The sequence below is a fragment of the Pezoporus flaviventris genome, unplaced genomic scaffold (genome assembly GCF_033815535.1).
Source record: "Pezoporus flaviventris isolate CSIRO_AGI_PZ_B2104156 unplaced genomic scaffold, CSIRO_AGI_Pfla_v1 ptg000002l, whole genome shotgun sequence".
Lineage (NCBI taxonomy): Eukaryota > Metazoa > Chordata > Aves > Psittaciformes > Psittacidae > Pezoporus > Pezoporus flaviventris.
Genome location: NW_026892550.1, coordinates 43,415,502 through 43,429,167, shown reverse-complemented (window position 1 = coordinate 43,429,167; position 13,666 = coordinate 43,415,502). Strand labels below are relative to the sequence as shown.

Sequence of the window (13,666 nt, the reverse complement as noted above, 5' to 3'; positions counted from 1 at the left end):
CATCTGCCGGAGGGAGTGAAATTAAAGTGCCGGCAGGAGAGGAGGAGCAGACAGGGCAGGACAGAGCGGAGCGGGCAAGGCAGGCGGCGCTGCCGCCCGGTGAGGCCCCAGCTCTGGTTGCTATGGCTCCGGCTCGGCGGGGTAGCAACCATAGACACACAGGCAACAGCCTAGAGAGACCGCAGCCTGCCGCCGTCAGCCGCCTTTCCGGCCAAGTGTTTCCGGCTCCTCCTGGTACCGGAGGAGGAAGAAAATAAAGCTGGAGAAGGGGCGCCGGCGCCGCCCTGCCCAGTTTCCTCCCTCCCCCTTCCCTTTATCCCTTCCCCCTCGGCACGACACCTCCGGGGTCGCAGCAGTGCCGCCGGCAGGTGAGGGGCAGGCTGGAGCGAGGCCTTTGGGCCCCGGGGTCAGGTCGGGCCTGGCCCGGCCTGGCGCGGGAGGCGCAGCAGCGGGGTTGTACCCGCTTCGTCCGGTCCTACGTGTCATACCGCGGGAGTGGTCTCCGCTTCCCCAGCAATCCCTTGGCGCTGGCAGCGGGCGGCTGGGCCTGTCGGCGGAGCGGGGGGAGCCCGCAGCCGGTAGGGGGGCCCACCGGGGGCTGCTCCCGGCCGCCTTGCCCTGCCCTTCATGGCAGGTGCTGGCGGCTGGGGCCGGGTGCGCGGGGCGGTTTACGGTCTGCCCATCTCCTTGCCTGTTTATGGCGGGATCTCCGGGTGGTGGTGGGCACCCGGAGGGGGCTGGCAGAAGTTGGCTTTCACGAGAGGGAAAAGGCACCTGTTTCTTAGGGGGGGAAGCAAACTTCAGATGCTGCATAAATTTCATGCCCCTGGGACTTACTCCGCACCCTGACGATTACTGGTTTAAGCGTTTCAATTTGTCTTTTTGCAGCTGGCTTTCTGTTCTTAAAATACGGAAACACCGTGGTGTTGTGTGACAAGCAGGTCTTACATTTGGTATTGTTTACACACCAAAAGCAGTTCTTCTGGTGTTGCTTGTAGTACATCTCCGATCTATCATTTTTCACTGAAACCCCCTCACAGCCTTTCATCTTTCATGCCCTGAACTGGATGTCAATATCAGTGTCTGACGTGGTTTTTATGCTTGGTGGAACTGGTAACAAGGAGTTTGCCCTTGCTTTATTATCTAAGTGTTGATTTTCTAGAAAAGAAGAGGTTTTTTTTCAGGGCTGGAGGAGGATGTCATTTGATCAGTGCAACTCTAAACGGCTGTCTGACTCCTATATATCTTTACGCATGTATGTATATATGCATGCATGCATGGTTAAAATATAAGGAGTAACTAATACAGAAGAACATTAGATGGGAAAAACTGGAAGCTGAGGCAATATCTTTATCAGCTGCTGCTTTCTGTTTTGGTAGTCATTGAAACCGTAATGGGAGCCCATGCCTTAGCTAATGTGGAGAAGAGCAGAGTGTTAAGGTGTTTAGGGGCAGAGAGTGTGGAAGTTAGTGGCAGCCCAGTTCTTCAGTCCTTGCCTCCACCATGTCTTGTAACTTTCAAGCATAATTAGATCATGCAAGTGGAGCAGCCGGGGAATTCAGGAGCATAAGGAGGAAACTTGTGGTGTGATTGCAGCAGAAACTGTTTGATACAGTTCTTTAAATACTTCTTAAAAGCCAGTTAATATTGACAAGAATTAGTGATAAGTGTTCATAGAAATCGAAATTAAGGAAATGGGTTATTGTTATTTTCCACCAGCCCTTGCATTTAGTGTGGTGTTACAAAAACATTCATTGTTTGTCTATGCAGTGGAGTAATAAAAGTGTAATTAACTTTATTTGGACAAAAGATATCTTGCTTTTGCTTTATTAGCAATTAATTTAAGATAAGAACTTAAGTGAAGAAGCAGTGCATCCTGCTCAGAAAAGCAGTTGTAATTGATGCGGATCCCATGGTTCTCATTTACTTAAGTAATATAACTATGTGAAGAATAAGTCCTTTATTCAAAGCAGACTTATTGTTGATGAGATGTAATTCATATTTGCACGGATAAGCAAATAAGAATTTGTCTTTTTTTATGAGAAGTCCATATGCATGCTCTTATAACCACTAACTATAGCTGGTTAAATGTCTCTGAAGTCGTCATCCTGAAGGAAACTTGTTGTTTATAAGTTTTTGCTTTGCTTTCCATTTTACTTCGTACTTTGAAGAAATTATATATATAAATCCCCAAAACTTTAAAATTGTTCACTTTTAGTTATGGTGGGCTATAATTGAGGTTGTAGTCAGCTATGCATTTAGAGCGGCTTTGCCATGGGGGGAGATTTTCAGTCTGTTCTGTCCCTCTGTTTTACTCTGGTGCAGTAGTCGTGTGGAGTTGCAGGATTGGTCTAGTGGGAAAAACCAGAAAATCCAGAGACACGAGTGATGAGGATGGGTGTTTGGGCTTAGATTAATGTCAGAGTATGGATCAGGCATGTTTTTTCCAAATAGGAGATCTTTGATTTGTTGTAATTGCGGGTGATGGTAACAAATGTCCGGGAACACTGAACACCTATTATGTTTTAAAGTCATGGCTGCTTTAGTGAAAAGGTAATTGATAATGCAAAATTCACACTGCATTGAAGAGCTTATAAAGAGCCTTTCTCTAATATCTACAAGAGCACTGAGATACAAAAGTCTCTATGCATTTTTTTAATGAACGTTAAATATAGGTAATACATGTATGTAGATACCATGTTTGCACAATTTCACATGAATATCTTGCCTTCTGAATCTTTGTAAACATGTAGAAATTTTTTACCCTTACATCCAGCATTTGATGTTTACATGCCTTTTTTTTTTTTTGCCACTGAAGCAGTCATCAGCAAATTCTGTAGTTAAAGTAGAATGTGCAGTTAAAAAGCCACCTTTAATCTACAGTTTTTCCCTTCTGATGTTCTAAAGTTGGTCAGTGTGATCCTGCAGAGCTGTGCTGAAAGTGTTGCTACTGCTTGTGGGAGAATACTACTATCCAAAAAATTGTGTGTGGGGGGAGGTTGTAACACAAATAGTGAATTAATTTGGATTTTACAGACTTAATTGTCATTATGCAGTGTCTTCTGCAGGGGCTTATGACATGATTTGTGCCTTGTTGTTAAGAGTTCTTAAGGCAATCAAGAAAATCTTTTTTGCTGCTTGTATCATTTAATAGTTTTAAACAGCGATACCATGGTATGTAAGTTTATGAGGTACAAACCCAAGTCCAGGATCACTAATGTGGTAAAACTGAGGTACAAATTGTCTTAGCAAGACTGCACTACAAGATGAATTGAGCTTCTTGTTTAACCAGCAAAGCAAAGAAATTACATTCTTCTAGTCCTTAATGGAGATGTGTTAACTGCTCAGAAATAAGCTGTTGAGCAGGAGATTGTTTTCAGCCACAAGCAGAGTTTGGACAGGACTCTGGGGAAAACAGCATGTCTGCTGTGCAGTCTTTCATATTCAAAAGAATTATAGAAAATTAAGACAGACAAATAAATTATACTTGTTTTTTAATTACTTCAAGGGATTTTGTATTGGTTGGAGAAAAATCCAACTTTATTCAGTGGTAGCCCTGAATGAATTGTTTTTCTGGGGAAAAATGTCTTGTTTTGTGTGTTTGGTTTTCCAAAGTAAAGTAATAGGTTATCTGGTGTACTATTATCTAGATGATCTAGATGATTCAGTTTCTCAGCCTTTGTGTCCTTATTTCCCTTGTCATGTGAGCTGCTTACCTTATTAATTATTTGCTTTAATTGAAATGTTTTGTAGCTTAGGAAACACAATATCAGTAAAAATAATGATCTCGTCATAGTTTTTCTTAATCTGGTATGTGGCTGAGCACGTATAAAATGGTGCAAGAGTTAATGAAGCCATGTGTGAATTATGCTCAATACTGATAGACTGTTTAATTTTTGATGATTGGTTGTCTCCTCCTCTTAAACAGCTGGGTGAGTTGCAGTGTCACCTGTATTTACCAGCTATGTGAAATGAAATTTAGCTTCTTACTGAAGCTCTTTCAGGTGCATAACTTACCTTTCATGATCACTGTACTCACAGAGCTGATTTCTTGCACATGTGCTCAGTGTTACTGACTTTTCTTTGCCTTGTGTAGGTGAGGGGGTTATTTTTTTTTGAGAATAAAATGAAAGGGATTCTGTTTCTAGTTAGGTGTAACAGACTTAACAACTTGCTAGGTTCCAGTGGCTTAACATGAATATAAACTCTCAGTGTTTGGGTAAATCTCATGTCTTAATAAAATTGTGATCTTTGTAATGGTAGGATACAATTAATGTATTGTTGCAGGTGACAGTAAATATCAGCTGAAGAACGTTGTTTGACTTCCTGGGTTTTATGTTGCAAGCTTAGCTGTCTGTGTGGGGAAGCTTGCTTTGCCAGTGGAAGCTACTAGGAAGACTAGACTACAGCTAGACTGTATTCCTAGTCCTAGTTAGATTTTGGAGAGCTAAAGACCTGTTCACCATCAAAAGAGTGAGGTTTCTGTTTGCCTTAGAAGAACTTGTAAAATGAATGCTTACTGAAAGTCTACTTTGGTTTCTGTAAGTTGCAATATCTGGCTCCTTTCAGATCTATCAATGCATGCCAAACCTGTCTCATGTTCCGGTATGTCAGAAAACAGCAGTGAATCCACAGTACTTGATAAGTCTCATCCAGCTGCAGAAGAGGTTCAGTCTAGCCGAGATGATCATTATATTAGTGTGAAGTCAACCATTCCCAGCAACAGTTTCAGGTCAAAAGTTCTCACATACAGAGCACAGGGAAGTTAGTATGGGGGTATGAGTCCATGTACATTATCTTGAATGGGTGGGGCTGCTTTTGAGACACTATGAAGAACAGTTAGTTCATAACAAAGGATTACTTCAACCAGTAGTTTATTGGTGTGCTGCAGTATTTGCTTTGTAAATTGAATAGATTTAGGTGTGGTAGAGTCTGAAATGTGCAAGTATTGCAAGAAGAAAGGGGAATTTTCTTTTGTGTATTAGTCATTCATGCCTAATGCATCAATACAAATTTAGGAACTTCTTTAGATTTACTTTAGGCTCTCCCCTCTCCCGATTCAGGGTTTTTTTATATACTTAGTTTAAATCAGCTGTGAGCTCCACTTACCAAAGGGCACACAATTCAGCAATCATACTCAGTGTTTCAACAGAAGTACTGTTGTGGTTTGGTGGTTTAATTTGATCTCAGATCAGTAAGCCTACCATTGTTGTGTGAGGTTGCAGGAACATGCATCCAGAGGCAAAGAGAAATGGCTGCTGGTTTTGGCCACAGTTAGAGGAAGTATTTGGTCAAGGTCAGGTTGGACAGAGCTTTAAGTGTGAGGCGTCTCTGCCCATGGCAGGGGGGTTGGAACTGGATGATACTAAGGTCCCTTCCAACCATACTACACAATTCAGTGAGATGCTGCACTGCAGAAGTAAGCTGATGCTGTGGCTGAGAGCAGTCTTTCATTCTCGGTTTCTTACTGCATTGTCACACCTTCTGTTTCATAGGTGCAAGTGTTAGAGCTGTGTGATGAACTAATTTGAATGGGAAAATTTTGAGCCTTGGGCATCTTTTAACGTGCAGTGTTTCTGCAGTCTTTTTTTCTGTACAAATGCATTGTTCTGGCCCAGGGAGCAGGTAGGGGAATGAGGAAAGCTGTTGGGGGGAAGACTTAGGGGTAAAGGCCAGAAAAAAGGGCAAGGAATTGTTTCTTGGCAGCAGTGTTAGCTTTGGCTGTTGACTAAAATGCAGGTGATGATTTCTTGTTTTGGCCGCTCCAAATTAGCAGTTTATCCTACTTCTGTTTTTCAGCTGCTCATTTCATGTCTTTGGTGCTTGTCTAGCCTCATTGCAAACTGAATCAAGTCCCTGAAACTGGGGGAAAAATAAGCTGGTGGAAAGGTCTGTTGCCAGGCTAGTGAGTTGAATGTGTTTACAGCACAGTCAGGCGAGTGGCTGGGAGGTGGAACACTGTAGCTAACAGTAGAGACTGGGAAAGCAGAGTGATGAAATGTCCTTCTTTCAGCAATGGAAAATGATGTTTTAGTACATACCTAACTTGAAACTGAAGTTAGCAGGTTGTTTTTTGCGTTCTCTGAACTTGGTACATAGATTTGACTTGGGTAAGAATGCCTAAAAAAATGTGTATTGCTTCTTACTTGTCTTAGATATTAGAAGTTGTTCAGAAAAGCTGATGAATTTTTGTTTTCTAATGTAAGTATTTTCTGCAGAAATGTATACGTATGTGTGAGCATGTATATCTCTGAAGAAATGGATAAACATACATCAGTGTACAACATTAGCAAAATTATTTGAGATTCTTGATGAAAAGGATCCAAGCCAATATATGTTTTGCCTTTAATTAAATTTGGAAATGCAGCTTTGTGATCCCTGCCAAATGAAGTGTATCCCCTGATAGTACAGGACTTCCCTTTGACACTTTCCTGACAATTTGCAGAAAGAAGAACAAAAATAGCTGTGTGAGCCTGCGCTGACATTTCAGTGTTGTGCAGGTAGCTGTGACAGGCCAAGCATTTAGAAAAATACCCCACTTGACTGTGTCAAGTAGAAGCATAGTTCTTAGCAGTCTGGGAGTTCTAGCAGGTGTGAGATTGAGAGCAATCTTAAGGAGCTTAAGCTATTGGACAGATTTCCTAAATGAGTATCTAATATGACAGATAACTAGAACATTTGATCTAAAGATGTTGATAGCAACAGGGAATTGGACTTAATCCTCATGGGTTCCTTCCAACTTGAGATGTCCTATGAAATGAAACAAATTGCTACTTTAAAAGTACTCATAAAAGAAACAGACCTTTTTGTTGTGCTTCAGTATTTTCATTTACTTAAAGGCTATGAGTTCTGAGTTTGTTCTGTTGTATGAACGATGACCCCCCAAAAAGTTGCTTTGTGTTGGGTGGGTGAAGACTGGGCTGTCTGAGGGATTTGGTATGCTAGGCCAATGTTTAATATGTGGCATTGTGAGCTATTCCTTCCCAGTGCTGAAAGAAGTTGCTGACTAAGTCCTAAATGACAGGGGTTGGTGAGGTAAGTTCGAGTGTTAAAGTTACTTCTTGAATTCACAGCACACTGATTTTCTCGTAACTGATGTGAAATCTGTTCTCTGTGTGTGTAGAATTTTTTTTAAAAGCTGTAATCTCAGACACTTGGCCTCTTCCTGACCCTTTGACTGAAAAGAGCTTGTTCCCTTTTTAGGATCTTTAAGAGAAGAAAACCCCTTTTCTCAGGTACTTGTTGATGGTGTTGGCACAGTTTGGCACAGGTGTAGGGGCTGGTTTGAACACTGCAGGTGACTTTTATGTAAGCATGAACATTTGGAAGTTCTTGGTTTCTTAGTTTTGGAGAGTGTTAGATTGCCATTCCCTCTTTGGGTGCCTGTAAACACCCTCTGCAGGTGTAAATTTCTTCTGGGAATTTCTCTTACACCTTAGGTCATTCTTAAAAGCGGTGGTTTCACAGCTGCTGCTGCTGTTCATAATTCAGCTGCATTTTGAAACTAACTTTGATTCTTGAATTGCGTCAGTGCTTTTAAGTTCTTGTTTCTGCATTTCATTTCAGATTTACTGCTGTTGGCTGAATGAGTGTTGTATAACGACAGTTCAGTCAGAAGGTGGCACTATATTATGCTAAAATAAGAAGCAAGTTAAACTATTTGAAAGTTTGGAATCAGTACTTTCTTTTTGTAGTTTTATCTAGTACAATCTTGGGGGTGGGTTTTTAGGTTGTTTGGTGTTGTTTTTTTTTTTGTTTGTTTTTTTGTTAGTTTTTTTTTTTGTTTAGCCAAGTTCATCTTCTTACAGCTTGAGGTACATAAAATACTCTAAAGGTCAGGTGTGCATAAAAAATACTTGTCTGGCCCCACATGTCTCATTTGTGTTTGGCACCTCCTGACCCCCTTATCAATGGGTTAAATTTTAGTGTTTCTTTTCTCTTGGATCTTGAAGCTTTCCATTACTTCTCTCTGAGTTGTGCTAGCATATGAATGTGATTTGGGTGTGTGGTTAAATGAATATATACAGACCTAGTATATCAGAATATTACAAATAAGAGTTTGAAATAAAATCAGCTGTCATGAAACCTATACATCAAGTACTTTCATATGGATCACTCACTGGAAATTAAAGACAAATGCTAACCTGTTTCTTCTTATACTGTAGGAAGGTGCAATGGCTCAAGAGTCTCCCAAAAATTCAGCAGCAGAAATTCCTGTGACTAGCAATGGACAGCTGGAAGATTCTCATGAGCACAGCTTTAACAGGGTAAGAATTTTGTTTGGTGTCTTAACAAGGTACCATTATCAGAAATGCTAAAGTTACAATGCGATGCGTAGCAGACTGCACTTGACGCAGTTTTTTAGAGCTTTAATGGCAAAACCCCTTTGAAGCTCAGAAATTATTATTAAAGTTGCACATTGCAATTTTGTATGAAAGGCATGCTAGCAATGGCAGATATTTCTGAGCATGAAATAGTGTAAAGAATTGGGTGCTCTGTAATGCACAATCAAGAATGCTGCTACATTCTTGTCTCTGATCCTTGAGGATACTGATTTTTAATCAGAAAATTTTAGTCATAAACAGGACAACAAACATTTTTAAAATGAGAGACTCGATAGCCTGAATTCACAGGACTTGTTAAAGCCTAAATTTTTTGTGAATAAGTATCAAATTGTTCAGGGCAAGCTGCTTCTAATTGGTGTTAGGTTTGGGTGCAACATGCCTAAAACTAAGGAAAGTTAGTCGCGTTCTGATTTGAAGGTGTAAATAGGAAAGAAGCAACTTGGGTTGAAACTGAAAAATCACTATGATATTGCTGTATGCTGTATAGATGACATCTTATTTGCTGTATGTTAGAAAACGAAGTTATACTTCTGTAATCATTTGTATGCAATTTTGAGTTCTTTCCCTTAGCATCGATATTATTTTACTGTTCTTCTCATGTTTGCTGTCCAGCAGAGGGTGCTGTGGTACAGTTTATGGAATTTGGGATTGATTTTATTTTGTATTTCAGTTGGAAATATGAAGGCAAGTTATTTGTCCACGTATATTTGATACCTGCTGAGACTTAGATTTTAAGGAAATCTCTAATCTTTAACAGTCCCATGCTGACTTGCAGTGAAGGATTATTTCTAAAAGAAATACTGATAAGAGCTTCAACATTTTACTTCTGTTCTGCTAAAATCCTGATTAGAGTTGGGGAATTTCATCAATTTAAAAATAAATGACATAAACGTCCTGAATATTGGTGAAATAAGCATCTACCTAATTTCTTCTTCTGGTTTTAGCTTTAATGGAAAAACTCCTTCAAAGCTGATAAGTTGTTGTTAAAGCTTACTAAAAAACCCAAAGCAGATATTGAACATTGTAATAACTTTTTTGTCTGAAAGTTGTGTTAAGTGGCAAGTTTTTTTAAAGTTAAGTAGTGTAAAGTTTTGGTGCTCTGTAATGCACAATCAAGTATATACATTTCAAATTATTGATTCTAAGCCTTGAGGATACTGATTTTTAAAGCAGCAGTTTTATTCATAAAGCAGAAAAGCAAGCATTTAAATATATATTAAAAGTATAGTTTTAAACATGTTTGATATTATCTTTATAACTAAAATTAATTTGAATATGTAGACATGTATTTTAAATATTAAAAATAAAAATACATTCTGAAAATAACATCAAAGGCATTTGATAATGCTTTCAGGGTAGCTGTATAGTGAGCACGGCTGTAAAGTATAAAACTTCGTGTGATGGAAATTCATCTGTATTAGAGCTCTTACTGGAAAATACTGCACTTACCAGTGAGCAATTTTTCTGCTTCTGCTGAATTGTCCATGATTATTTTATAAATACCACTGCAGTGAGGGAAAGCTTGTATTTCTTAAGATTTGTCATTGAACTAAGACCTGCCAGTAACATAATGTAAAAATGTTTAATGAAATGAAGTTAAAACTGAATGTCAATAAAGATGTACCTGTGTCTAGGGGGGCAACAGAGGCACACCTCGAAGTGGTAATGAATTTGGGTTCACCTGCAAGTAGAGAAACAGGTTTACTGTTTCTGAGCCTGATGACCTTGATGCTGCCATGTCTTGATGCTGCTAAGTTATCTTTTCCTTACATAATAATTGCTTCTTCAGTGTAGTGCTTAATGCTTAGTTACGGTAAATGAAACTTGTGCTCTTGTTGACTGGGTCAGAGCCCTTGTTCAGTCAAAATATTATCACAGTTTTCTACAGCAAGTTGAAATGTTAGGTAATTTTTGTCTGTGGCCACATAAAAGTTGAAGTAGGTTTTTGCTGGTATGCCAATAATTTTGCTGGCTTGGAGTCAACTATATTTTGAGACTGCCACTTTCACAAAAATGGGCCAAATACTTGGCCGAGTTGCAGAAAATTTATACTGTGCAACCATATTTGAGTTTCCTGCTGTAATTATTTTCACAATGCTTATTTTGAGATCAGTGAAGGTGAAGTGCACTTTAATTATTTTAACTGTCAAGTACAAGTTAACACCTGCATGTGTGACCTAAACTCAGAATATGTGATAATCAAGGCTGCTTATAAACAAAACACAGAAAACAAACTTCTTGGAATTAACATCTAGGTCTGTTTACTAATCTGGTAGTCTCAAATTCTAATATTTAGTTTCTATTAATCTTGCTTTGTGTTTGTTATTTCTAATCCTTAATGCTACAATTTTCCTTTTTTCACTGCCAGGTAATTTTTTGTTTTAACCTAAAGGAGTATGCATTGCACCACAAAACTTCTGTGCCAAGTTTTCAAGGGTCTTGTTTCCTATTGATTTATGGAAATGGCAAGCCAAGTACTGATTTTTAAGAGGTAGCTTAAGAAAGAGGCAAGAAAGCATTACCACTTGATGTTGTACTGCTACCACAGTGGCTGGGAAGAGTATGCGAGCACAGTATAGTTTAGAGCGCTTGAACTCCAATATACTGACTTCAGTTACCTTCTTGGGCAGCTGGGCAACAAAGTTATCTTAGTTTCTTGTTACTGCTATCATCAGGGAGGCATTCATTTAGATGATGTACAGTTCAGATATAAGCAACAAAACATGATTTCTTCTCTATTTTTTAATTAGGTCTTCTTCAGCTATTTTGCAACAAACACTTGAGCAGATTTGATTGTATGTTTTTGATAGACTGAGTAAAGAGATAGTTGTACAACCTCTTCTTCAGAGTTCTCTAATTACAAAACTAAGCTTTTCTCTATTCTCACATTCTGTTTAATACTTCCATTAGAATCTCATCCATAAGCTGCTCAGGCATGATACTTCCATTAGAATCTCATCCATAAGCTGCTCAGGCATGAAAAGGCACATTTATTTTCTGCCAAATGCAGTATTTGTATACACTCAAGCATGAGAAGTATTTCATTTTGCAAGGCAATGCAGTGCAAATTTTTCTTTTTGAACCTGGAAATAGCAAGCAGGGTTGCTCCTTCTTTGAAGAAAAATGCCATTATTTTTGCAGAGCATCAGACAGCACAGATTGCCATAATGTCATTTCAGAAGGAAGCATATTAATTCCAGTCTTGTGGGAATGCGATGTAGCGCTACGTGACGCATCATCTTGGTTCTTATGTTTAAGAAAAAGAATCAAAAGCATATTTATAAGGTAAATTAAATAAGCATTTGCCTAACTGTGAAGTCTTGTTCAGAAATATGCTGCTACATTCTAATTCTGTCTTGCTTGTAATAAGAGATGCCTGTGGAATTCTGACAAGTTTTGACCTGCCTGTATGATGGATGAAAACTTTTTTAACTAACATCTGACATCATTGGATGAAATGTCTGATGTCCTTTCATTACAAAAAAGCTTGACCTAGTGCTTTTCAGCTCTCCAAGCTCTGTTGAAACTCAAACATTAAAAACTTGGTGTATACAAGCTTTTGCCAATGTTTGCGTGTTTATTAGTCTGTCTTAATAACAGAGGAAGGACTTCAGTGTTTCCTAATCAAACATGTTTTTCTGACTACTTTGTACAAGAAAACTCAATATACAAAAAAGTCTCATTGGTTTATGTTCTCCACTGGTTTATTTCTTTTACCTTTGACTTTGAGAACAGTTTTCCTCACGTGCTATTATAATTATGTGATTAGAATAGTAGGGTTTTAATGTCACTGAGGGGATTGGGAGCTGAGGACTATGGGAAGGAGTGAGGAAGTGTGTTATTCCTAATTCAGTGCAGTGCCATATAGTGTGAAAGCTGTATCGGAATAAATTAAATTAATCAAAAAACTGTTCGGTGTGCCTGCAAAGGTATTTGGGCAGTTGTAAGCTATTATGTTTAAACTATTGTACAAAATCAATAGGAAGTCCTTCTGACTCTCTGAAATTGTTGACCCAGTTGTTTCCTTTTATTTTCAATATAGACTTTCTTCTCTTGGCTCTTTTTGTACTCTTATGGGGACAAAACTGCTACTAAACATTTGTATGTAATACCAGTAATAAACTTAAGGCTGCAAAAGAGGCATTAACTTTGTCATGAGTCTTTAATTGATCTTAGAAGTATGAAATAAGCTCTGGGATCTGATGACTTTGAGTGCATGTGTTCAATATCTTGTTCTGTGATTGTATTGCCAGGCTGCACAAATAGATAAGGTGAATTCCTTTTTGTCTTTTGCCTTCTGAAAAAAATGCCAAGCCTTGTCACTCACATTCTATCTGAACCATGTGAGTTCATCTCTTAGGTTTTTAACGTGGTTAGATTTTTACACTGGGAAATGATATTTTAATTAATATAGAGATATTTAAAGTATATTTCTATGTGTCAGTTCTAGAAAACCGTTTCTAGGAGATGAAACAAAAAAAAATAGTCTTTGTTGCCAAGTAGTCTGCTTCATACAGTCTTAAAAACTAAAGACATGAATGTTAATGATGAAAGGAAAAGGAATGCTAATTTAAAACTTCATAGTACATTAGGTAAGTCAAATGGGATGAAGTAGAAGGGTCTTCTGAGTGAAGAGCAGTGTATTGGAGAGCAGAAGAAATCTGTCAGCCCATCTTGTTTGCCACTTTAGCATAGAATAAAGCTGAAGCTCTCCTCCCATTTATTTTTATGCTTGAATTTATATTGATGTGAGAATTTAGTAGTTGAATTCATGTAAAATAGGAGCTGAGTGACCTAACAGGACAAAGAGAAGAAGAAATGCTGAATACATACATGCAGCTCTACAAATTAGGGTAATAAGTTAAAGGCCAGTTATCTTTCTGGATAGATGTTATGTGTCTCTACGTAACACTTTGTTTCATGGGACTTGTAATCTTTAAAACTTACACTTTGAGCTTTACAATCAGATGTGGTACAAATTTTTCCTGAAGGTGACTTGAGTAGTTTTATTTAAAATGTCATCCATCATTAAAAAATAAACAAGCGTATGTTGTTCCCAGTTTTGTTGCTCCACTTTCAATAGACTACTTGAACTAGCTAGTGGTGTGGAGGTTCTAAAACACTTTTATTCAAGGTAATAAGGGCAAGCAAAACCATATCTATTAAACTTCCTGTTGGTACTAAGCAAGAGTCATGCATTATAATGGATTGACAAAACTAAGAAATTAATAGATGTTGTTTGCTTACTTCTGCCTTAGTTTCCAGTAAGTATCTACAAAGTAAGTTTCAACAGATAAAGAAGCAATGCAATTCTGTTATCT

General features: G+C 38.5%; 1 protein-coding gene and 1 long non-coding RNA gene across 4 annotated transcripts in view; both read left to right on the top strand.

The window, feature by feature from the left end:
* The first annotated feature begins 190 nt into the window (after positions 1 to 190).
* The window catches only part of ARFIP1 (ADP ribosylation factor interacting protein 1), a 43,036-nt gene continuing 29,560 nt past the window's right edge, over positions 191 to 13,666 (top strand). For 2 of the 3 annotated variants that reach the window (XM_061477194.1, XM_061477186.1), the window contains exons 1-2: positions 191 to 368; positions 8,166 to 8,267. In XM_061477194.1, coding sequence (XP_061333178.1) covers positions 8,175 to 8,267 — 93 coding nt within the window. In that variant the 5' untranslated portion in view covers positions 191 to 368; positions 8,166 to 8,174. The remainder of the gene's footprint in view (positions 369 to 8,165; positions 8,268 to 13,666) is intronic. The other variant, XM_061477205.1, reaches the window with a different exon arrangement.
* LOC133281211 (uncharacterized) lies at positions 8,940 to 12,484 on the top strand. The gene is made up of 2 exons (XR_009747430.1): positions 8,940 to 11,237; positions 11,279 to 12,484. It is a non-coding gene; the product is annotated as an uncharacterized LOC133281211 (long non-coding RNA).